The 25751-nt window shown below is 40.7% G+C and overlaps 1 protein-coding gene across 1 annotated transcript in view; it reads right to left on the bottom strand.

Annotated features, from left to right (window-relative positions):
• The window catches only part of ALK (ALK receptor tyrosine kinase), a 327499-nt gene that overhangs the window by 212538 nt on the left and 89210 nt on the right, over window positions 1–25751 (bottom strand). Inside the window, exons 2-3 of the mRNA XM_074144531.1 lie at window positions 21090–21209; window positions 9109–9273 (exon numbers count right to left, since the gene is read on the bottom strand). Coding sequence (XP_074000632.1) covers window positions 9109–9273; window positions 21090–21209 — 285 coding nt within the window. The remainder of the gene's footprint in view (window positions 1–9108; window positions 9274–21089; window positions 21210–25751) is intronic.

The raw sequence follows: 25751 nt of genomic DNA, 5'->3' as shown, positions 1-25751 counted from the left end.
CTCCCACTGTGGCCATTCTCATCTTCATTCATTATCCCATCTGTTTAATCACTGTGCTCTCAAAACAAGCAAACAAAGAAAACAGATGAAACTTCAGGGATAGCTTCTAGCTCATAACTGAATGGATGATTATTCATTAGGATCTAAGCAAGCTGTTTGGGGCCGCCTAAAAAGGCATTGCATGGTATTAAGAAATTTTCTTTTTAAAATATACAAAACAGAATTCATACTATCTTAACACTGCAACCTTCCGTGCTTACTTGGCGTAGGATAAAATAAGCATGCTGCATTTAATCTGCTTTATGAGAAAATTTAAGGATTATAAAACTAAGCTCATAGGTCCCCCTTCACTTTAAGGCAAACTGCTTCAGTCAGTTCTAACTTTATCAATTCTTGTTAAACATGTCTAGGGGGATACTTTTTGCAACACCTCTGAAAAAGTACATTCAGTTGTGTCTTTCCAAAAATGAGATACCACACAAGCATTAGTGCCAACATATCCTTTACAGATTTGCTTCTAAACAACTCAAACTTCATCAGAAAACCAAGGACAGAAATATTGAAAAATTAATCTTCATCTAACTGTTAGTACTATTTAAGGTGCAAGAGATACACCACCTTTGGCACAGCTAAAAACAAAACTTACCTTGGGCGATTGATTTAACCACACCGTGCTTTAGTTTCTCTTTGATGACATGGAGAAACACTTCTCCCAACTCTTTAAGAGAGTATGAGGTTCCTGATTTAATAGAGCACTCTCAGAGCCTCATAGGTAATGTACTAAAGAAGCACAGGTTATTGTCATAATTGGCAATGGATATAATTAGCCTATGGTTGGTAGGAGTGGCAATATGCAGCCAAGTGGCTACAAGGCTTTCAGTGTCTTGCTGATACTCCTTTGTCATATATTCTATTTTTATGTACAGAACCATATGTGTGAGTTGTCACTGGCATGGTAAAAAATAAATATACAGAAAATAGAGGTAGCAGATAGGCTAGAAAGAAATTAAAACCATCAAATAACAATTTATTAATCCATTGAATGTTCTTTGCATAAATATGAGTTTTCTATACTTGAAAGTTTCAATTTTAAAAACTCCAAACACAACATATGCACTGATGTACACACGCATTCGGGGATAAAGAACACTGCCCCTACATCACAGAGGGAAAAAAATCACAAGTGTGCATTAATCCAGTAGTCTTTGCCTACAAAAAGGTCAAACACAGCCAAGAGCAGGATACGCTTCCCTCCAGCTGTCCTTTTAATATGCCTCATCTTGCCAAGGAGAAAGCATCTCTAAGAGTGAGAAAGAGATCATTTTACAACCCATTTATTCTTCATTGTCTATGCCTTTTCTGGATAGACTTGTTGAAGTGCATTAGTCACAGGTATGCAGCAAGCCATTAGAGCATACGAACATCTGATGCACACTGAAATTAATTCTTCTTTTTCAGAACAGAATGCTTTGTGTTGAGTTACACACAAGTCTTCACTGAATTAAGGAATGAACAAACAAGATTTCTAAAATTAACAAACCCACGTGCTTATCCACAGTCCGTATAAATACATACCTACTCTATAAACAAACACACTGTCCTACAGCGAGACAATAATTTGCCTCTTTAGAGAAGGCTCATTAAAGGGAAATAATTTTGCAATAACAAAGCACAAGTGTAGCACTAATGAGAAGAGCAAGCTGCAAAATGCCAAGAACATCTGGTTCATTTCTTGTACTGACAGCGTATGAGCTGGAATCTGACCACCATAAAAACGCTGCATTTTTTTCTCTTCACAGCCCAATGGACTCTGGAAGCAGGTTTGGTTTGCATTTCATGTATTAATGTTGCATAAATACCTCTGGGGCTGTGTTGTAACACTTGATATGTATATGTTGCCAAGTTGAGTATCAAAATTTAAGTCTTGACCAGAACAGCCAGAACTATTCACTGTAAGTAACATTTTTGATTTTAAAACCCTCTCTGTTTACAAAGAACTTGATAGTCATCCCTACAAATTCATAAATCTCTCATTTGCAATAAGATCAATGAATAATTTTCAGTCCTTGTGTTGCTTCCAGATCTCACTTAATTCTTCTACTATTTCGCTTATAGTATGTAGCTGATCCTTCAACTCACACACAACAATTATTTCCACTGACTCAATGGCTAAATCTTAAAGAGGAAAACAACTAATAGAAAACTGAATCCCACTTTGACTAAACAAAAGTGTAAAAGTTTACAAATCTTCACATGATACCTGTAGTTTACCTGAATGTTTATAAATTATAGAACTAGCGTGGCATCATACCACAGCAGTATTTTTTCAAGGACTATTCAACCGTCTGGACTGAATCTTTGCAGAGTAGGATGATCCACATTCTTCTGCAGCATTAAAAAGAGGGGTGCAATAAAAAGAGGGTCTGCAAGTTTTTTGTCAAAATTTGTGATAGGCTCAAAACCATTTTTCTTCTAAAATAGAAATTCTCCTGAGAAGACAATTCTGATTTTGGGTTGTTTTTATTTTTTTTTTTTCCAAACCCACCCTATCAAAAGCTCAAACCCCATATATTGATTTACTAAAGAAAAGAAGAAATACTCTGATATCTTGTTTAAAAGACACACAAGATAGATCAATTCTGTGAGATCAAAGCATATCCTCAAACCAGTCTTGAGGATTAATGTAAAGGGAACGCCTCTGTGTGTCTAGCATGAGCCCAGCTACTCTCTTTACCCTTTATTCTTTCCCCTGGTAAACAGCTCTCTTTTTCAGAGAGATTTACCCCTCTCCTCCCCTCCCCCCAGTTTTTAGTGAAATTTTAAGCAGAAAAGAGCTTGTAACAATTAGGAGTCCTACATGAAAAATAACTTCTCAACAACTTACTTCTTGCAAGCCCACATTGATTTATAGTCTACTGTTTTGTTAATAAAGTGATAATCTGAAACAAAATATTATTTATTATCTTGTATTATCTGCCTCATTCTTCTTTGTCTGAGGAAATCATAAATTAAAGTCAACAGCCATTTTATAATCCTGCAGTTCATTATCTCCTATTTGCTCATATGCTCAGTGCCTTAGCCTTGATCCAGTTCTTTAGTAATAATTACAAAAATCAAAACCGCATTAACACAATGTGCAGATACTTCTTGCTTTAGAACTTATGTAAGAGTTATTCAACTAATCAGTGGCTTGTTAGGACACTGTCCTCATTCATCTCCCACTTCCCCTGCCATCCTTCATGAAAGTTTAATCTACGTTTTCCATTAAGGAGTTGTCTCAATTGGTATTCACATTTGCACAGTGGCTTATTACTTTTTTGATTCTTATTTGAAACGGTGGTCACACCTCCCCAACCTATCTCTTCATCCAAAATTTTTGTCAAGTATCTGCATATTTTCACAGTCCTGAAATCTTCAGGTAACAGAAGCAGAAATTTACTTACTTTACCTAGAATCACAAGATTTAAAAGAGGAGCAGGCAACCCACTCGCATCACCATAGCCAGGAATGGTCAAGCCTCTAAACCTTCAAGTTTAAAACTGCATTTACAGTTGGAAACAGATTATGCTGACATTTGATCAAGCACAGATCTGGATCCAGTTTGTGTGTACTTATTTTAGGGTCCAGCTGCTGCTGGTCCTTCCTCCTTAAATACACATGATTAACTTTGTACTAGTGGTTTCTCTCTTCCTCTCCCTTGTAAAATTTGACTTGGAAGGAAGCCACGACTGTGCTCCCAGATGTGGAGGTCAAGAACTGTCATCCCTAAATCCACGGGCAACAGCAACGCAATGTTTCTTCACAGTGAGGGTGACAGAGCACTGGAACAGGCTGCCCAGGGAGGTTGTGGAGTCCCCTTCTTTGGAGATTTTCAAGACCCACCTGGATGCAGTCCTGAGTAACATGCTCTAACATGCTCTGGGCAATCCTGCTTCAGCAGGGGAGTTGGACTAGATGATCTTTATGGTCCCTTCCAACTCTAAAAATTCAGTGAAATTCAGTGAAATGTTGCTGATGGGAAGCTGAGCCAGTGCCTCCCCAGAGGCAGGAAAACACAAGCACTGCAACGAGGTAACAGGAGAGATGAATTCTGGAAAGGCACACTTTTGGATGGACGTTAAACAATCTGTTTCTCGGAGCTGTATCCCAGAGGCCCCCATCGTCCAGAAAACTCTGGGTTTGAACCAATAGTCAAGAGGCACAGAATCGATGGCTGGTTTGACCCACCTCAAGTTTGTCAGAGAGGCAAATGACTCCTTCACTAGAGCATTACAAACACCTATGTCCAACACAGCTGCAAAGTGCAACTTCCTTGATCTACAAACACTCTCGTTCTCACCACAAACTGGGTTGTCTAACCTGCCTCCTTAGGAAATAATGCCAGAGTTGCAAGATCTCCAATTGCTCATATCTCATTACGATAGACTGCAGAACATTTGCTGGTATAATATATTATGAAAGATCATAAATAATTAAGAATTAATCACACTTGTCAAAATAAATAAATGCAGCCAGTGATGCAGAATGCTTGAATTTTTTATAGCATCTTTTTGCTTATTCATGAATTAAAAGAAAAGAAGTCTAGTAATCCACAATGAATTGCCTACTCATTACAGCACATACAGGCCTGATTCAGATCCCAATAGCAGAGATTCCTCTGTCAATCTTTAGCACATCAGTGGCATTTTAACCTTAAATCTCTGATCCTACAGAAAGTTACATAAATTTGACTTGAAAATATTAGTAGCTCCAGCAAATCTTCATGTACCATACAGGGCCTTGTTGGCAGATCCACTCGTGATTCTGTAACCCCCTGGTCCATTTACAAGATGGAGGGGAATGGATGAGAGTAAAGCATTTTAGCACAACATTTCCAAAAAAAACCCCGCAAAGTATCCTGACAACCTCCTTTCTGTATATTTCTACAGACAGACAGTCCTGCAGTTCTTCCTACCAAATACCAAATATTTTTGCATGTTTCAATATCATTCACAAGGCTTTAACAGAAGAGCAAATAATATTGAATGTTTAAATAGCACCTTTTCTCTGACTCTCCAAATTGGTCTGAAATTCTTAGTTCAATTCTCTCCTTGTACAAAGGGAAGAAGAAACTGGGCTGGGAGCTGAGGGAGAGACATGCCACCACACCAGCCCTACCAGCACAGACCAAAGATACATTAACTTCAGATATCTGGCTCTGAAACCAGATGGGTGTAGATCCATAGGATACAGGGAGAGTAAACAGTTGTAATTCCCCACCCCTGGTGTTCAGGGATCTATTGCACAAGGACTTTCCAAGCCAGAAAAATTGAGAATTTGGTAGCTGTAACTATTTTCTTCCCTGCGCATATCCTGATAATTTGCACACCTGTAGAAGGTTTTAGCACCAACAACACCCTGTGGAAAAAAAGGTACCACAGTTTTACTTTTCCTACATATGGAAGGATCTCCTTTTGTTTTGAACCTGACATCTACTAATTTCATTTGATGTCATTCAATTCTGTATTGGAAGAAATAACAAATACTCCTTCTGTACTCATCTTTTCAGTCTTGGGAGTTTATAAACCTTTATACATCTTTTATAAAGACTTTATAAAATCCTGTGATTTTTATAAAACCCTGCCACGTATTCCTTTCGATGTCTCTTGCAGGCAGGGTAGCCTTAGTTAATTTAAGTATTCCTAAAAAGACATACTTTAGATCATCGTTTCCATTCTTTTAATAACTTTCCCACCTGTACAAAATGACTTTTGATGCATGGGAACCACAACAGAATGCTGTGTTCTAGATACAGCTGCCCCACACATTTATACTACAGCACATTGTTCCTATTTTCTACTCCCTTCCCAGTATGTCCCAACATCACATTTACTTTGTGACTACTACTGGTGTTGATGTTTTCACAGCTCTATTCTTATCCCAAAATCAGCCTAAGTGATCAGAACTAACCCAGAATCTCTCCCTATATATGCCAAGTTCAGATTGGTTCTTCCACCACCTCAATTCAAATAATCTACATGAAATTTCACCTACCACTATTATCCGGTTAAACATCCTTTTTCGATTCCTTGCAAACCCGACCTCCAGTCTTTTACCCTGAATAATTTCATATCGAACTTTGCCACCTCACCATCTATTCCTATTCTCAACCAATGATTTGTGTGACATCACATGCTGAACACATCAAGTGAGTGGAGAACTCAGATGTGACTGTAACCAAATGCTGAGACACCTGAAACTAGTTCTTCCTCTGGGTAGCCTGATCCACACTGATTCGTTCTGATTCCTTCAGACTGAGATATATCATGCTGCAGGGACAGGGGTAAAAATACATAAGTTGTTCTAATGTCTCTCTTTGGGAGACCTACCAATGATTTCCTACTGAATCTTTTACAGAAACTTACATGAAGCACAATGAATCATACCCAAGGCATTTGTCTCTATCAATGTCTTGACATGTCTTGATAGCCAAGTGACAAGATGAGCTAAACCATCCCAAAATCTAGTTACGCTATCTGTTTATCTCTGTGCATTACTGTCTGCAAAGGAGATGAAATGAGATTGAGATAATTGGAAGTACAATTTGCAGGAAACAGTGGGGGTTGGAATTACTGTGCTTAATTATTTCAGATTGAAACAGACCACACAACTATCTGTGCCAAGCAGCTGTAATTAAAGTGATTTAAAATAGAGAGATGCTAGCTCCAAGTGTTGATTTTCAAATGAGTCTTTATACGCATAAGAGTTACAGTCATCTATGAGCTGCAGACCTACAGCTCTACTGAGGGGCTCAAGATTAAATTACCACTGACTATGATAATTTAAAAACACAAAAAACCCCAAACAAACAACAACAAACAAGCAAAGAAAACACCCCAAACAACTGACTCTGCCACCCGATAAATCTAAATCCATTCAGTCAATGTGACACTGGGTACTTGGACCTCATAATGAGAGAAACACAGGCTGAAGCTTGTGTCCTGCTAAATTGCCTGTATTCCAGATGAAGAAATAAGAAAAACACCACCCAAAACTTTGGGCTTAGAAATGAAATTTTATCGCAGTAGGCAACTGGAAATCATCAATCAATACTACCCTTGTTTTTGTGGTACATGGCCAGCCAACAGTCTCCCCTCCTTCTGCTTTGACAGATATATAGAACTGACTGAATACAGACAAAGATATAACTTTACCAAAAAGCATTCATGAGAAACATACATCAACAATATACAGCACCATAGCAACCCAGCCAGGCCCTTCACCTGGAACAACACATTTACTTCCTCATAGGTTTTCCCCATTTTTTTTCCCCACTCCAGGAAAGTGACCACTACTCTTCTCAATTTAAAAAAAGCAGGTTTTAATTCCTAAATTTCATCAGTAGCCAGTTTGCATGAGAATTTAAGAAAAAAGGAAAACACCTTCTCAAGCAGCAGACATTCTGATTTACCTTAAATTTTCACTTAACTATATCTTTGTAGCAAGAAATTTAGTATGCACATCTACATTCTTTGATGTGAAAATTAGAAGATATTTGCATGCATCACAAATGTGGTCCATCTGCTTTACATGACACAGATCCCACCAAAATGACTCGGTCTACCCATGAATCAGTGCTCAAACAACGGGCCTTAAAAGTTAATTTATAATGGCTGTCTGGGGAAAAGTACTGTACTATTGATATGGATGAGAAAACAGAATTAAAGAATATGAACAAAGCGGCACTGAAACTTTTCCTCAGTATTTCCCTGAGCATAAAGAACTGTTATAAGCAGTCAGAGTGCAGGTCTGCAAAGTTAAATGCTATCTCTGATGCTGGCTAGTAAGAAAAGGATCCTTTTACTTGCAGCTTTTTGTAATAGAGGCTTCTTGAGTCAGGGACTGTAAACAGACCATTGAATTAAATAACCAGTGATTAACGTATTCTGCAAGATTTCACCTCATCTTTCTTTAAAATTCTGGCCTCCATAAGATTAATTCATGCATCTTATTACCAGTTTGTTCAGGTACTATATGAAAAATATCTCCTCTTGCTTGTTCTATACCTGGCACCCACTAACTTCATGGCTGTTTCTCACTGCTCTTCAATGTGCATTTTCATAGACCTCCAAGTCCTACCATTGCAGGCAGAATAAGGAATCCTTTTCTATTTAATTTTTCCTAGTACAGAAACTGTTCCATATCCCTGATAATCTCTGTTGTTCTTCCCTATGCCTCTTTGTTCTATATTCTCCTTGCCTGGATAAAGCCTGTAGCCCCAACTTCCCCTTTCCATTTTGTAGCTCTGTTCTTATCAACACCACCTGATCCTTATGGGGAGAGGTTTCAAGCAGCAGGAAGAATGTTAAGAGTTTCTCTGCTTTCACAGGATTAGAAGAGCACAAATACACCTAAAAATCTTTTTAGCACCTATAATCTTAATGAGATATTATGCTGTTCACAGATACGATCATGAGCAGGAAAAATAATTCCAACAAACCAAATTTTTTCCAAAGAAGGAAAAAAAGTCTGTTGGACCCCCCTCTTTTCATGCTTTCTAGTTCTCGCTAGAGAAAAAAAGTTTTTTTTTATATTAAGGGCAAAACCCATCTTCTGTTCTCTCACCAAACACAAAACCTAAGCCCTAGACACAAGGATATTGCCTAAAACGGTCTGCAAATAAGCAAGCAGTAAACAGCACCTAGAGCAGAGGTAAAACCAGGCTCTATTTTACTAATTTCTTCCAACCACTGAATGACCTTAGACACAGGCACCATACTATTGTTCTCATCCAAACACTGTCCACGGCATGGGTCAGCCTGATTCAGATTTTACACAATACCATACTGGATATTTTGCTTCCTAGATATATGATTCAGATTGCCTTTAGACAAAACCAGATCCTTCATGTGTAGAATGACTCCCTTTGTTTGTGACACTGTTTGCATTCATTGTCTGTTGTGGCAAAAAGTTTGTAGCTGTCTTAAGTATTTTAAGAGAACATGTTTGCTTTGGTGGAGTTTGAGGTTTTTTTGGTAGGTTTGGGGTTTTTGGGGGGGCAGAGGGGTTTTTTTTGTTTTTATAACTAACCACTATACAGAAGGCATTACATAGTTGTATTCATCTTACCTTTAGGTGTATTCTCAGAATGATCTCTCTCCGGCCCATCTCGAATGTGTAGCTGTGAAATCTCCTCTGCACTCACTCTCAGCCAGGCGTTGTTGGAGGTTGCCTGGTCTTTTGAGGAAAGGGAATATTCCAGCTCACAAGGAGATTCAAAATTGCAGTCAAATACTAGAAAAAGAAAACACACATAGAACATACCAGATTAATTAAATCCAGCTTCCTCTATGCTGGAAGTTGTGTATACACACTCATTTTATACTTTAGTAAGTTAGGGGTTGCTTTTTTCCATAATGAGGTAGAAAGATATGGAGAAAGTCCATAAACAGGCAAAAATGTATCTGAAATGGATCGGACAGAGAGGTTCATTATGGAGGTAGCAGCAAATCAAGAGGAAGGCCCAAGAGTCAGTAATTCCCCTTCAAGGACAGATAAAAGGGCAGCACAAGCTAACGCAGGGGAAGGCATTATCTAGACTGAAAAAGAAATAGATAAAATAGATAAAAAGGGACAGAAAGCCAATCTCTCCTGGGATGCTGGTTCAAATTCAACCAGGACCATTACAGTGCAAAGACTACTGACGTGCTTCATAGTCATGTTCCACTTCAGTGAGCACAGGGCGCTGCAAAGCAAGTCATATATCCTGGGCATATGGGACTTGCTGGTAGCTGTAGGCACTGTACCCTGCCAAGCAACCTTCTGACCCCCTGGGTTTGAAACGCTTCACTGAGGCAGCAGAAGCTTGAAAAACTGCAAAACTCCAGCCTCCAGGCAGTGCAGCCAGCATCTGCCTCGAGCACAGACTTTTCTTTTTTGAGATGTTTCTCTTTCAGAAACCAATTACCCTGCTGGTGCAACTCTGATTCACTTCCCAGGGTCCAATTTACTACCACACCATACTTGAAGTTGCTTAATACCGCATACAGTGATAACCTGTGCAGATTTTACTTTTAATCGTCAAGATTGCTAAATTTTCTGGAATGTCCTGTACACACTTGCTTTTGTCACTGCAGTCAGCACTCAACACAATATTTGGTAAGGGAAAGAAACTATTTCTGCACTAACTCAATGTTTCTGAAAAGGATAGATCCATTTGAAAATGCCCAATGAAAAAATCCAGCTCTTCTTTGGAGTTTTTTTACACTGTCTACTGTCCTGCCATAGCTATGCAAGTGGAACAAATAATCTGAATTGACATTAGTCAAATTAACTAAATTTTTTTTTCAAACTTCAATTACATTCTCTATTAAACATCTAATTTCTTCTTAGCGTGCACAGATTTATGTAGTTCAGTCTATTCTCCTGGTGATATAACATTTTCTAATCTGAAGGTTAATACTGTTGCCCTCTCACTGTACTTCTCCCAGCTAATTTGCCTTTTTAACAGCAAGCCGAAAGGAGCAGAGGCTATTTTTCCAGTTTATATTTGATTTTCCTAAGCAGGTGTTTTACTGTTCACTCAGTATTTTGAATGCTTCACAACACCATGGAAACCATATAATGTAAGGAATCCATATACACCACAAACAGCAGTAACAAGGATCATAAGGACTTCCTTAAATTTAGATGCACGAGTCACTACCCTCTTCAGGCCCCTATGTTATCAACATAAATTTCATGATACATGAAGCACAGTTCAATTTAGGCAGCAGGGAACAGTGGATATACTCATGCTATACAGTTTGCTGCTGCTGCAATATGATACCCAAACCTCAGACCACTTATCTCAAGTCCTGTAGATGTTCTTTAAAAAAAGAAAACCAAACCCAATATTTTTTTAACCTTTTAAAGTGTTAAGAGTCTGTTAAACTTTGTATCAAAGGCCAAATGGACAAAAGAGCAGCCAAACACTCAATTACACGTTACAGAAGACATATCCTCATTAGTGTATAGTTTAGTTACAGGGAACACCTTGAGTAGCATGTGCTTTAAGGCACTGTCAAAAAAAAAGGTGGGGGGGAGAAAGACACCTCATGCAAGGACTTTTTTGACAGAACCCACAGGATGACATAAGGGAAAGCCCAGGCCAAGGACAACACCTGGCAAGAGCAATCATTTCAAATCAACTATTTCATTCTTTGTGGGCTTCTCTCCCCCATCAGTTTGTCTTATTTTCATGAGCTTTCCAGCAGTCCCTGCTTGCTCCTACTCTTCTCCCATCCAGATGCTGGGAACAGAAGCCTTTGTGCTCCTCACCCTCTTGCCCCCAAGCGGAGAAGCCCTTCACGGATCTCCACAAGGCGCTTTCATTTTCCTCCTCCCGTCCTCGGCCCCCGACACTCTGATTATGGTGCCTACAAGCACTTGATAGCCAGCTCCGCTCCCCTGTTCAGCCTCACTTTCCAGAGCCTCCTCAAAAGAAGAGCTATCAATTGGTTGTGGAGCCCTTGACACAGCAGGCCTCTGACCTACAACCAGGACAACTTAATTGGGGTATGTGATTAAATAACAGTCCTCACATTTAGTGTTATGACCCCTGCAGACAACTGAAGCCTCTGCCTGAAGGGGGGAAAGTAAAGGAAAAAAAGGCAAGTAGCCATACTATTTCCTTCTCTTGCAATGAATAGCCCACAGAAAAGTGGCGATGATCTAACAAGCCTGTTGTGGTCAAGCTGAATGTCCTTTACAACCAGTCATTCCTTCAAAGAGGAGGAGACTACTTGGCTCACACATCTGAGAGCGCCTGTGATTTAATGAAAACTTCCATGTATATTTTACAGACCTTGATAGTTCCCCCACATCACCAGAATATCTGCACTCTTCATAGGCTCTTATCTAAATAAATCTTGTATCAGACACGAATTTCAGTGCTATTATCCTATTCAGTACAAAGAAACGATGGCAAAGAAATGTGATCTGATGCAACACTGCAAAGTCTATGCAAACAGCATCCAGCCTTCCAAGCCAAACATTAACTTGCTGCCCTCAGGCTTTCCTTCCTCCACCATGTCCTTCACTATCGACGATGTAATATACTTTATTAAAAAAAAACATTATATATAATACATACCTTTTTTTCACTGATAAGCTGCTCTTGGTGTGGTAGCTGCTGCAAGACCATATAAACCGCATTTGCAAATACAGAACCTTCACAATATTTGAATTGCTGCCAATTATTGTCTTAACATGCTTAAACACACCAAGTTTATTTTTTTCTTGCCCAGCTAAGCACAGAAAGAAGTAGCCATGTGCCTTTGGAAGCTGAATAAAAGGTATTCTGCCCTTTTCTGAAAAACAGCAAGCACTGCAGGAAAGGTAATTAAATCTAACACAACTTTTAGTGATTATTTTTTAAACCTACTACCCATATAAATTGACTAAATACAGGGCTTTAGGACTTGAATAGTGTGGCTAGTCAGTAAAGTTGATTTTTTTGTGATTTTTGGTGGTTTTTTTTAAGAGAGATGTCACAAAGATTTATATCTAGTATATGCATTTATGCCACAGATATATTGACATTATAGATCATAAAGGCTCTATAGGAATGTAAGCTCCAGCAAATTGCAAACTCTCTTTTTAAATATACTGCAAAAAACCTCAATCCCTTGTCCAACAATCTTTTGCATCTGCAACCACTGGACGCTAGAGAGAGAACAGTTAATTTATTAGAAGTCTATTTCATCATCATTATACCTTTAAAGAGGAAACAAAAGTGACGTTTATAATCAAATCAAGGTAAACACCTGTTTAACAAAGGCTGTAGACATCAATCAGTTCAATTTCTGGTATGTAAGAAGATACAAGATACCAATCATAGACTGAAAAGTAAATTAAGCTACTATCCGATTGAAAAGACGGTGGAATCTGTGTATGTCTAATGATGTTAGAGTCTTCTGACTGCTTCAATTTATTTATTTTTAATCAACATACCTAACAGCAATAATTTGTGCACAAACAACTAAAATATCTGGCAACTACATCTGTTTCAATTAAACTGATTAGAGTTTTCTAATAAACAAATGACTTAAAATAGTACTATAAATAATATGCCAAAACACAGTAATATGCAGGAAATATCCTCTTACATTGCTGCAGGTCAGATTATGGATCGTTTATGTAACCACACATGACAGAAACATGCCTTATTTAGAACAAAATCTAATTTAAGAGAGATATAAAAAGCCTATTCTTTTTAAGAAACTGTTCTGATTATCCTTTCTTCAGCTGCCCAACATAAGATTAGGTTTATTTGCTTTAAACAACCTCTCCTTTAAACACAGAAATCTTACCAGCAGGTAATTCCTTCTTAGACTTCTCCTTTCTAGTTCTACATGAGCCTGACTTAAAAGGGTCCTTTTCCCTCCTAGTGCTGACTATTACAAATCACTCCCCCTCCATTACTCTCAGCTGGTCACCCCTTTGAAAAGGTGTGGTTGCTTTCCAACCTCACTGCAACAGGCAAGGGAGCGAGTGGAGGTTCTCTGTTCTCAGAAGGACCAGCTCAGAGATGTACATCCTAACTGGCATCTCATTAGCTTAAATATAACTAATTTGTAGTATATCTACAGACACAAATGTACAATGCAGAGGTCACTTACAGTGATCAAAATGGGACCACAACCTCCCTCAAGAACACACCTCTTAGAGCTGCAACAATCGCAACAGCAGTACAGAAACAGATAAAATATTCTTGTGCAGGATGTCTTTTTTTAATACAAATATTGACAGATATTCCTTGTGGAGGAGACATAATTTAAATTGTATAGTAGAGATGTGCTCTGCTGAGTGAGCTTTGAGACCCTCCATCAATACCCACTAACCTCTATTATACCCATGTTATAAGGCCTATAAGCTTTTAATTTATGACAGGGAAATGACAAATTGATTTTCCAGTTATTAATCCTAGAGACAGAGCCAGTTCCTAAAGCCTTCCCCATTCCCTCTGGGTAGAAAAGGGCACAGGGTATTCAATCTAAGGGTTTTGATTGCCTTTTCAGGCCCTTCTGAATTTTTATCCACCAGTAGAGGGGTACATATCTGGGGTGATACAAGGAAGCCTGCAGTGCTAAGTATTTCTCCCTGAAAATGGAGCATAAATAGGAGACTGCACCCTCTGGCTGTCAGCTCAGCAGCCTGCTGAACACTCAAGGAGGACCTTGTGGAAGAAGGCAAACCAAATAAAAGCCAGGCCCTTGAAAGCAGGCCCTTTTCTGGCACAAAGAAGGGGTGAAATTCCTTGCAAATGGATCCCTAGTGCCACATTTCCACTGTGCAACTGGAGGTACAGCAGCAAGTTAAAAATGAGTTAAGTCCACCACAGGACGAAAGTGCACAGAAAAAACCACAACGGGAAAGTGAAAAAGATGTCAGTGGTCATGCAAATTAAAGAGGAAAAACAATTGCAGGGTTTAACTGTCTGGTTTCTGCCACGAAAGCAAGCCTGAAGCGGTATTTTTACCGACTTCCTTCCATGTCTCCACTGAGAAAGGGCAAACCGGCACGTTTTAAGGAATGGTACGACACGTGTATCCCCAGGCCTTACCCCCCACCAGCAATGGCTGCACCTACAGTAGCTGCCTGGTCCTTGGGCTGCTGCGGCAGCAGCTGACAAACGTGAGAGCAGCAGCATGGCATGACAGGGGAGGTGACAAACTGCGGAAGCACTCAAGGAGCCCCACAGCATCAGGGTCCGTTCCCCCCCTCAGTCACCTGCAAATGAAGTGGTGACGAGAGAAGCCGGGCACTGTACCAACCCTGCCCTGAGGAGCAGTCTGTGTTCATCAGGGACCTCCTTTTAATTTAAAGCTATTTAGTGCAAGTTAGCTTATCGTTCCGCATCCCTCCTCTGCACCAGCACGCCTTCATGTGTGCTCCCCTGATCTTGAGTGCTGATTATGGTCGGGGTGAGCCTCTCCCCGCCTCGACATCCAGCCCATCTCACCCAGCTGCCACCCTGGTGGCCATTTTGTGACCCCACAGGCCAGGCCAGGCAGAGAGTCCCAGCCAAACCCCAGTGCGGGGCAAGGCGACTGGGCCTTCACCTGGAGGATGGGGATGTGTCATTTCAGCCAGCCGGGGTATGGGGGAAGACAGGAGGTGTACCAGTAGAGCTCGGTGAAGGCAGACCCCCGGGATCTTGCCCCGTTTGCCGCAGAGCTCCCCACGCCCTTCATGGCAACACCCTGTCCTTTGCTGCTGCCCAGGGCGTCTTCCTACCTGCTCGCTCCGCACAGGCTTCCCAGCCCCTCTGCCTCACCAGGAGGGACTGGGGTGGCAGTCTGTCCCCGGCAGGACCGCAGCCCCAGCCCTGTCAGGGCAGCAGGAGGCCAGGCCCAGCCCACCCCAGTGCCTGAGGCATCCTGGAGCCACCAAGATGGCCCTCACAGGTGCGTGCCCCCGAGGGCTCGTCAGAGCTGGCGGTGGGCAAGTAAGATTTCACTGTGGCTGGTTTATCCCCAGAGTGTTTTGTGCAGGAGTAACGCCGGGGCTGAGGCATAAATTCACCTGCTGCATAGGAAGAGGGAATGCCCCTGGAAAGAGCACTAGGTGCCAAGTGCTGCCTCCCCAGGGAGCCCAGGGCTCTCCTCAGGCCAGAAGCGTTTAAATTAATCCCCTGGGGACTGAGCCACAGCCGGATGGGCTACAGCTTGGAGAAAGCGGCAATAATGCAACCACTCATTTAGTTGTTAAGAGAATTTTCAAAATGACAGCAAATACTTTATATCCACCCAGCTCCTTAGCGTGCACCAGCGACTGAATCACCAAAATCTCTGACAGCTGCTTTCTTTGGTGGAAATCAAGCTACAAAATAGAGGGCCAGGACTCCTTTATCAATCAATTATAAGCGCAGTCTTTCAAGACAGCTACAGCGAGAGAGGTGCAAGGAGGGGGTGTCAGGAGAACAACCAGCAGTAGCTCTCATTTCCATTCTCCTGCTCCAAGGAGTGACAGAGCTCATCCTCCACACAAGAAATACTTGTCCACCAAGTCTCCTCCTTGCAGGCAGCAAAAACAATAAACAAAAGTGCATTTTTAATGCCAGTTCTGGCCAAAAAGACTGAAGTGCCGACTAACAGCCATGGTTAGAAAACATGCTCTGGTTGGCGCAAAACAGCGGTTGGATGAACTGTCATGTTTTGACAATTCATACAAGGGGCCTCTCGCATGAAGTTTGAGAGATCTCTAGAGAAAATGAGTACTTGGGAGACAGGGAGAAAAGACATTTGTTGTCTTACTGTATGTTATTTTATTATTGAAAAAATGTTGAGCTGTCATTGGCGTATTGTCTACAGATAAAAGAGGATATAACGAAAAGAGTAATTTGAAAGAAAGTAAAAATTTCTCCCTAATAAGATTTTTTCTTCTTTCTTGCTTAGCACATCGTTCAGTTTAGCTAGGCACATGCTGCTTTTCCTGTCATTGTTAAACAACATATCTTGCATATGTATATGGGGTCACAGCATCTGCTATTTTATATAAATTTGGTGTGAATAACTGCTGCTAATTGAAGACTTGGCCTATTATACTTGTAACACTATTTCCAAAACAATGTTAGAGTACTTCTAAGATTGCAAAAAGGATGTGTTTGAATTAACGTAGTACATCACTTTTGCAATATCTTTACTAAGAAAGCATTGATTAATTTTTCTTCTGGGACAAAGTATTATTCTCCTCATTCCTCTCCTGACTTTATCTCACCTTCCAAAGAGGAACTTGTTTTAACAATTAGTTCATATCCATGCCATGCTGAGCCAAGTATCACGATAGCTTTATTGTTCTAAAGATGTCAGTATCAGTCTGATTTGTTGTAGGTTTATAAAACAATCATGGGAACCTAACTGTAACAGAAATTCATCTGGCTGGTGCCCTCTTTCTCTCCCTTTTGTTTCTCTTCCCTTTTGTTTGACATTCAGACTTAGTGAGTTTCATGTCAGCAGTATCTATCTGGTATCCAACTAACATGAATGAAATGGTATTTTGAATGCATGCACATGAGTACTTGAATTCAGCAAGTTGCACACCACCTACCAGAGAAAAAATTAATAATCTGACACCTCGCTGAGCAACCGACGTGTCACTGAGCATCAAATACGCAGCGAGAATGACCCCAAATTATTCCACAGTAAAAATAATCCAACACATTATTTTTTTTATTTTTTTTAGCAAACCCAATTCAGGAAATCACGAACTCATTACAGACGACATTCCATTAGAAAGTGTGAAAAAAAAAGCAACCAAAAAACAACAACCCTGTCAAATTAGTTTTCCGAAGACATCGAGCTGAGTGAAATTATTAGTAAGTTGTTAATAGAGGCCATCCTTTGCATTATGCTTTTAGTACCTATTAAATCAAAGCTGTGAATAATTATGCACTCTTGAAGGTATGTACTCCTCCCTCCTCTGCTGAACTCATCTTCTGTAGACATTTTTAAGCACATTAGTCATTCAGCAGCCAAATCTGCTATTTCCCCCTTAGTTTTAGTCCCAGTTAATTTTGGAATCCAAAACACCACTATTTCCTAAAATTCAGGGGGGGGAAAAAAAAAAAAATCTGTAAACTATATTGCAGAAGTCTGACACAGCCTGGGAGAGGTATTTTGCACAGAGCTGGTTCAGAACAGCCAGGAATTCAGCTGCCGCTGGGGAGTGTGGCAAAGAGACACAGACAGTGGCATCAGAAGAGCAAAAGCCACCTCCTGTTTCCCCAACAGTCCAACGTGACAACCCTTATAGAATCATAGAATGGTTCAGGTTGGAAGGGATCTTAAAGATCATGGAGTTCCAACCCCCCTGCCATGGGCAGGGACACCTCCCACTAGACCAGGTTGCTCAAAGCCCCATCCAACCTGGCCCTGAACACCCCCAGGGATGGGGCATCCACAGCTTCTCTGGGCAACCTGTTCCAGTGTCTCACCACCCTCACAGGAAAGAATTTCTCCCTGAGATCTCATCTAAATCTCCCCTCTTTCAAGTTTAAAACCGTTACCCCTTGTCCTACCGCTCCACGCCCTGATCAAGAGTCCCTCCCCATCTCTCCTGTAGCCCCCTTTAGGTACTGGAAGGGGCTTTAAGGTCTCCCTTGAGCCTTCTCTTCTCCAGGCTTAACACCCCAACTCTCTCAGCCTGTCCTCACAGCATGCCTGTTGTGCCTGTTACTCTAATGAAACATGTTCTTCTTTCAAAACAGAATTTAGATGCTGAATTGCATTTGATTTTTTTTTCCCCCAGTCACTAGCAGTTGTCACTGTACCCCGCCAGGGTCATGCTCCAGGCTCAGTGTTGTTGCCTGGCCCCCAGGGGAGGTAGAGGTTGGGGCAGAGAAGGGGGGGTATTAACTGCGTGAAGGCTTCCAGGCCTTCAGGGGCACCTGCCTTCTGGAACCCCTCTTACAGAAGCTTAATGGATTTTACGTGGTGGACAATTGATTTCTTATACAATACCTATACAGAAGAGAAAATTAATATTCAACCAACCAGGACAAGAAATGAAATATGTGGCTGGGTGCAGTTAATCACATAAGCCTCGGGACAGAGTTCCATCAGTGCTGCAAATGGGAGATTAATATGCTACCGTAGGTCCACATATGCAGAAGGCATTAAAAGTTTGTTCTAGCCACATGAAATAGTCTGAGTGCACTTGAAAGAGAACAAAAGAAAACACAGAAATATGGAGATTTAAAGACGACTCCTTTCCTGCAGGCTGAATTCCCAGATAATTTTGACTTCATGTGGGTTTTTTAAAGTCTTTGTTTCCCGAAAGGCGGGTAGATTTTGCATCTCTGAGATGGTAGATGATTAATCAATGCTTGGGTAGAGACAAACCTAGAAACCTCTAGACAAGACAGGAGAAAGCCTTGTGAATGCATCACTCTCAAGTATCCTGTTGTGCCCATGATCTTTTGGGATTGCTGCATATAGTTTCAAAGATATCATCAAGCCCTGTTCCTGTCAGAACTGCTAGACGGCAGCCCACCAGAATTTTTAATACTGAGCACAGGAGAGGGTTTGGCAGAGGAAGAGACACCCTACATTTCAATTTATTCAGCCTTTCAATCAAAGAGATTTCTTCAATAAGGGAACACGGGGAAAAAAAAGTAATGAAGACAACTAATATTGCCCCACTCCAGCAATGTCAGCCAGTTAATTAGATGGGTCCTATCAGATGATTAGGCAAACAAAGTTTTGATAGAAGTTTTATAGAGCATTCTGTAAGCTTAATCACACTGGGAGCAAGGAGGAAAGCTTCTGACAGAAGAGGAAAACACTCTGGTAGTAAAGGACTGCTGGGGTTTATTTCTGCTAATGATTTATCATGTGATTTTGGATTAACTGCTTAATCAGAAGACAGGGGTGGGTACTGGGACAAGGTTACTCGCCTAGAAGTTGGATGGTCTAACTCTGTCTTCTGCCTTGCTCTGCTGAGTCCCTGTATGATCTTCACAGAGCTGCTCAAACCCAGAGCCAATACTCAGCTGCTAAAAGGCACTCTCCATCCCCGTCATACTCGCAGCCATTCTGGACAGAAATCTAGATCCCTGGGAAGTTTGCAAATAAACATTTAGGTGGATATAAGCTGCAGGTACGCAGAGGAATAGAAAGAAGTTTTAAGAGTGGCCTTCTTAGGCTTGGGCCATGCTCAGAGGCTCCGCTCCACATACCCACACGTGGCATATCTGAAGTGGGAGGAATTATCTCCACAGAGTGATGCTATGGGGCGTTCCAGTCTGAAATGCGCCACTTCGAGGGCTACTGCTGCCCCTTTCATTTAAAGGAGGTCCTGCCAACTTTTGGAAACGCTAAAGTGCAAAGCTAGAAAAAAACCAAATTACTCCTGCCCCTCTTGAAGATTCTCCAGTAGTTTCAAGGTACGTGTCCTGAATTACACTTACCGGAGGAGAAAACAGTTTAGACTTGTCCTGAGTGAAGATTGCATTTTGTATAACACCTCATCAAGTTCTTGCCTTTCCTCGCAAAACAGATGGTTGGAATATGGTAGAATTTGGTCTTGTGCAACCAACTAAAATCATAATAAATCATTTCTGCTTAGATGCAGTACATTTATCTCCATGTGATGCTGTCAGATGGAATCAATGCTTTTAGGTTTTAAGAACAAAGCCTTCCCTTAGAATGGTATTACTGAGAAACTTGCAGAGTTTAGGAAGAAGTAATAAAGGATAAATTAAAAATCATCCTTACAACTTTTGAGAAAGCCAAGTGAGGGAAAAAAGATTGTAGTACTACTGTCCCTTCCAAAATGAAATTGGTGTGTCCTCATCGTTCAAGCAGATACAACAGCTAGGAGCAGATATTGTATGCCAGTGGAAAGAATATATATTGCACACATAAAAGGCTGCAACATAAATTTCAAGAAATATGGGACTCCTTCATATAGGTAGGTCAAACTTTTCCCTCAAGCAGATAATTACAGGCTTGGGGTGAGTAAATCTTATTAGCCTCTCAGCACCTTATCTCCCCTCATAGAGACTGGTAGTAGATATATAGTAGATATATTCTACTTCAGTCACTTTCTGGATTGCATATTAGGTATTGCCTTATGCAGTTTGGTCCTAACTATGACCATAGTATTTCACAGTGGAATGGCTATGGTTTGTCAGTAAATAGGTCATACCAGAGAACAGGGAAAAAATAAGTTTGGTACAGAGCTCTTCTCTTTATAGTATCACTGGATTCCAGCACAGCACCTAATATTACAGTCTGGGACCTTGTTTTTGAGGGAGCAGGGCAGGTCAGGCCAGCCAAGGTCACCAGGCACCTCCGTGGAGATGATGATGGACCAAGGCTACGTCGGGACATCAGCCTGACCCCAGGCTGGGCTGAAATGGGGCTCCTGGGACTATGGGCAGGGTGGGGAAAGGGCCCGGGGGTGGCTGGTAGGGGACAGTAGGGCTTATCATGGCCCTCAGGGGCTGACAGCATGGATATTTTATCATGAATCACTTGACTTGTGTTGCTTTGCTCCAGAGTTATACCGATATCCTTAGGCAGTCAGTCACAGCCTCTTGAGGATAACATATAAATGTTACTCACTGTGCCGTCCTCTATGGGAGAAGAAAGGGGACGTATCTCTCATGACCCAGGTCAAGTTCCAAGCAGAGTAACCAGGAGGAAGAGGAGGGCTGCTCGCTGTGAAGTCGGAAGTGCTCAGACCTTTCATTAAAAAAAAAAAAAAATAAAGAAAAATAAACATTATGTATGATGTAGCTGTTTGTGTAGTACACATCAAGCACAAAGATCTTCAACAGCTTTATAGACCATATGCAATAAGCACCTATATTCACAGAATCACAGAATGATATGGGGTTGGAAGGGACCTCTGGAGATCATCTAGTCCAACCCTCCTGCCAAAGCAGGTTCTTACTTCCTAGTAAGTGTGTGCAGAAGGAGACAGGATATAAATTGCTGTACATAGCAAAATTGTCCCCACCTAGAAAAACTGTCAACTTTAATCTCACACCGACTCTAAGTTCTCTTTGACCTTTCAGTCCCTCAATGTGTTGTTTTTCAGTTTTCTTAGCATGTCAAGATGACATACATGGAACAGGCCGATGTGTACCCAGCTCCTGTTCAACAACTCAGGACCTCTCAAAGATGATTTTTGGGGATTAGAACACTACAGTGACCCAGAAAAGGTGAGGATCCCTACAAACCTGCCCTAACTCTGCAAGACAATATTAGAGGTGCAGAGAGAAACAGTATCTGAAATAACACACAAGGTCAATGAGCAAAGCAGAACTCTATAAGCTTTGAAAGCACAGATTTTTCTCCGTGAATATTTAAGTTGGATTTTCTGAAGATGACAGGATCTTGAGTATTCTCATCTTGTTTTCTGAGGTCTTCAGTGAAAAGGTAGGATTTAACTTTGTAGAAATACAGGCAGGCAGAATTCGTGTTTGGAAGGTTTGTTTGATGGAACAAAATAAAGCTCTGGATTGCTGATGTGTTCTGATTTTTCAGAAAGCCATAAAGAATTTATTGTTCAGAAAGAAAATAAAAAGTACATATTTTATGCTATTAAATAATATTTTTCTCAAGAATACTATAGTTGCTTACTTGAATTCTTTTACTTTCGGAGCAATGTTAAGCTACACTGTAGTAACAGCAAAACAATTTGATAATACCCCGTAATAAAAGTTTGGTAAAACTTTCTGTAACAATAGGAATTAACTAACTTAGAGCAATAATTAATTCAGAGTGCTAAAGAACTGTCCTCTTGAAGGGATAAATAGTAATGGATAATAAAAGACACATTTAAGAGGATGATAGTAAATATGGTAAATGGCTAAAGCCTTGGGGAAAATGCTGCTGTGATTCTGTTAAAGCTCTGCTTAGCCCTGCTTTCCACTTCCACTGAAGAAAAACTTGAACATTTCAGAAGGACTCGTCAGAAGCTTAAATACCAAGCGTGAGTTGTGCCCTATCTCCTTCTCTGTGCAATCTCACTTTTAGCCCACTCCGGTAACCGAGTAACGGCAGCAAAACCAAGAGAAAAATAACACTTCTTGTGTAAGAGCTGTAACTCTCGCTCATTGCTCAGAGCAACAATCTTCCAGATAAGAATGGACTTCACGCTACACTGTAAGCCATTCTTGAGTGGAAAAAAATTTAATATCCCTAATGGCTCAATTAAACCTGGTCTCTATGTGAAGTTACGGTACAATAACTACATATTCCCCTATTGTTGTCTGGAATGTAGCGACACAGAAGATCAGGTCAGTGATTTATGAGGGTCGGTATCAAACCTGGTGTCCTGCCTTCAGTTGTGAATGATGAAGTGGTAAGTGACTACAGAATCACCTTTATATTGGCTTTTCCTTCCTAACATCAAGACATAGCTGACACGTCTTTCAGTAGCCCCTGATATAGCTGGTTATGGCAAATAATGTTTCATTACAATAGTTGTAACAGTTGCTAAAAGAAAACTTTTCTCCCACAAACATGCTTCACTTTGATGCTAACATAAAATAAAAAATAAAAGAATATGAATAAAAAATGAGCTGCTGAAATAAGCTGTGTTGAAAAGCAGCGCGTGTTTTGCCTGATGTGAGATGTCTGACCGGTATCAATATCCCTGTTATATACATCTGTATCCAGTGACTCTCCAAAATGGAGAATGATTTAATATCCTAAGCACAGGTCACAGGTCTCCCACTGACAAGAACTCGGGGGCCTCTTTAGCGCTAACAAACCCAAACAAATGGAGATGTCATGCCCTTAGTACTGATTGAGAGCCGAGCCTTGGGGTCGCAACACCGTGAAAACTTCACGCAAACCTGAAAAACTGACCTGCTCCCCCATCTCTGTTCCCAGGGCAAAAATCACCAGAGAGAAGGTCACTGAGGTGCACTTCTCTCCCCAATGCTGCAGCCACAGAACTCAAATCACTGCTACCACCCTGACCAGGGATTGGTCCCTTACCTGGGAATCAGTAACACCACAACCAGCTGCGGTACCCCAAATTCCCCGGCACCCCTCAGCTTCAGAAAAATACAGAGGACACGTTGCAATTCTTCAGAAATGATGCCTGCTTTCAGCCTCAGCTGAAGTGTTCCCCCTGACACCAACAGATGCAGTAAATTGAGATAAAAAAATAAAGCTGAACATCTGAGCAGAGAAGACAGGGCAGTCCAGGCACCCGAGCCTCCCCTCTATCAGCAGTAAGAGGTGCATAAGAGATAACATAAAAAATTGAAAGGTTTTCTCTATTTTTAAAGAACGGAATGGATTCAGTTCAATTCATTTTAACTTAAGAACTGCTTTTTCTCATATGCTTTAGGATTAATTTTGGAACTTCATCTCAAATGATTTGCTTGGGCTATTGGTCTGAACTTGAAGACAAGAAGATTGTATCAGAAGTTATGAATCTTTCCCAATTAAGTTATCTTCAGAGAAAGATGCTGGGTAAAAGGTTTTTGTATAGCCAAGAGGCTACTCTTCACAGTGAGGAATGATTTGATTTCAGAGTGAGCTATAGGTTAGGAAAAAGAGAGACCTTTCCTCTTCCACCTCCAGGGCATTTTACGTCCAGAAAGGTAATTACAGAAGATCGTATCAGCTAAACAAATGCTTCTTGTGCAGAGAGCATAATGCAAATGTAGACTACACTGTAGCCATTTACAAAATAAAGTCTTTTTTCCCCCCTCTCCAAAACAACCCACATTGAAGCCAAAAAGCACTAAGAAAATTTTGTCTCCTTCTTTTTAACTGTGTTGACTTCCCACTCCAGTTGTTTGTACCAAGGGTGCTCTGTCACTTGTCATCAGTAACCCTAACCTTTAAAAAAAAAATTAATGGATTAGCAACTGGAAGCTGACAGCTCCATTTTTAGTAGCTAAGAAGTATGGCAAGGTACAACAGAGGTTTCTTTGATATTCCTGCCTAAAGGAATATCCAGGGCCAAATCATGACCAAAGGTACTCCATCACAGCTAGAAACGTGCACCTGAAGAGAACATTTGACATTTCTGGTTTTAAACTCGTGCAAAGGAATCTCCTTAGGGGATGTGAAATTCTATTTTTTTTACCAAAAATCTTGGTGAGCAGAATGAAAATGGTTCATGTGTACTGAAGTCAGGCCTCAAGGCCACAAAGTCATTAAATAAAATATTTATGTATTATTTTAATGAAAAATACCTCTTTAATAGAATAACCCTGCATGTTCATATAAAAATGGAACAACAAGAAAATCTTTCTACCTGGGTCATTTTTAAACAAACAGGATTTCATCCCTTTTTTTCCCTTTCTGAAAGAAGGAAATATGGAGTTTTCTAAAGTTCCATGCAGTGCAGAAACGTAACTGAATTTTTATCAAAACACCCATGCCTTTTTTAACCAAAAAGTGCACCTTCATGTAACTGAATATTGCTTATTGCTACCTTTGGATATTGCTTCATTACTCAATGGATAACCTTTCTCGCTTTGCTGAGGTGTGTTATTCCCAGTTTCTCCATGGTAAATCTGAGGTGACAAACCTGCACGTACCTGTCCTCTGGATTTCAGAGTTGCAAGAGATGTGTAAGTTAATAACTGAGAGCAACATGTACTTTCAGCTACATCTACGTCTAGAAAAATATCTCAAAAAACATTCATATATGTTTGTGTGGAAATCAGAAATCAGTGTTAGCAGTATTTGTGGCTCTGGTTTATAACAGCAATCAATACAGGACTTATTAGCAAATATGACAATGATGTGTTTAGAAACTGCCTCCATAAAGATCTGGATTCTCCAATCTCTGGGGAAGCCTGACATTTCAGAAAACATTATTCCAGTTCTAAGTAAAAGGTAGCAATTTTCCACAAAAAGGAATATCACACAGCTGTCTTTTCCCATATTAAAAAAGAAATTAAAAAATGGCCAAATCTACCTGGGACAAAGCCAACTTTATTTCATTAAAACAAACAAACAAACAAACAAAATCTTACAGACAGCTGACTGCCCCAGGTACGGAAACCTCTGCAGACTTAGAACCATAGAATCACAGAATGGTTTGGGTTGGAAGGGACCTTAAAGATCATGGAGTTCCAACCCCCCTGCCATGGGCAGGGACACCTCCCACTAGACCAGGTTGCTCAAAGCCCCATCCAGCCTGGCCTTGAACACCTCCAGGGATGGGGCAGCCACAGCTTCTCTGGGCAACCTGTTCCAGTGCCTCACCACCCTCACAGGAAAGAATTTCTTCCTGAGATCTAATTG

Source organism: Numenius arquata, chromosome 2 (assembly GCF_964106895.1).
Source record: "Numenius arquata chromosome 2, bNumArq3.hap1.1, whole genome shotgun sequence".
Taxonomy (NCBI): domain Eukaryota; kingdom Metazoa; phylum Chordata; class Aves; order Charadriiformes; family Scolopacidae; genus Numenius; species Numenius arquata.
Note: the sequence above shows the minus strand (reverse complement) of the source record. Positions and strands in the feature narration are given on the sequence as shown.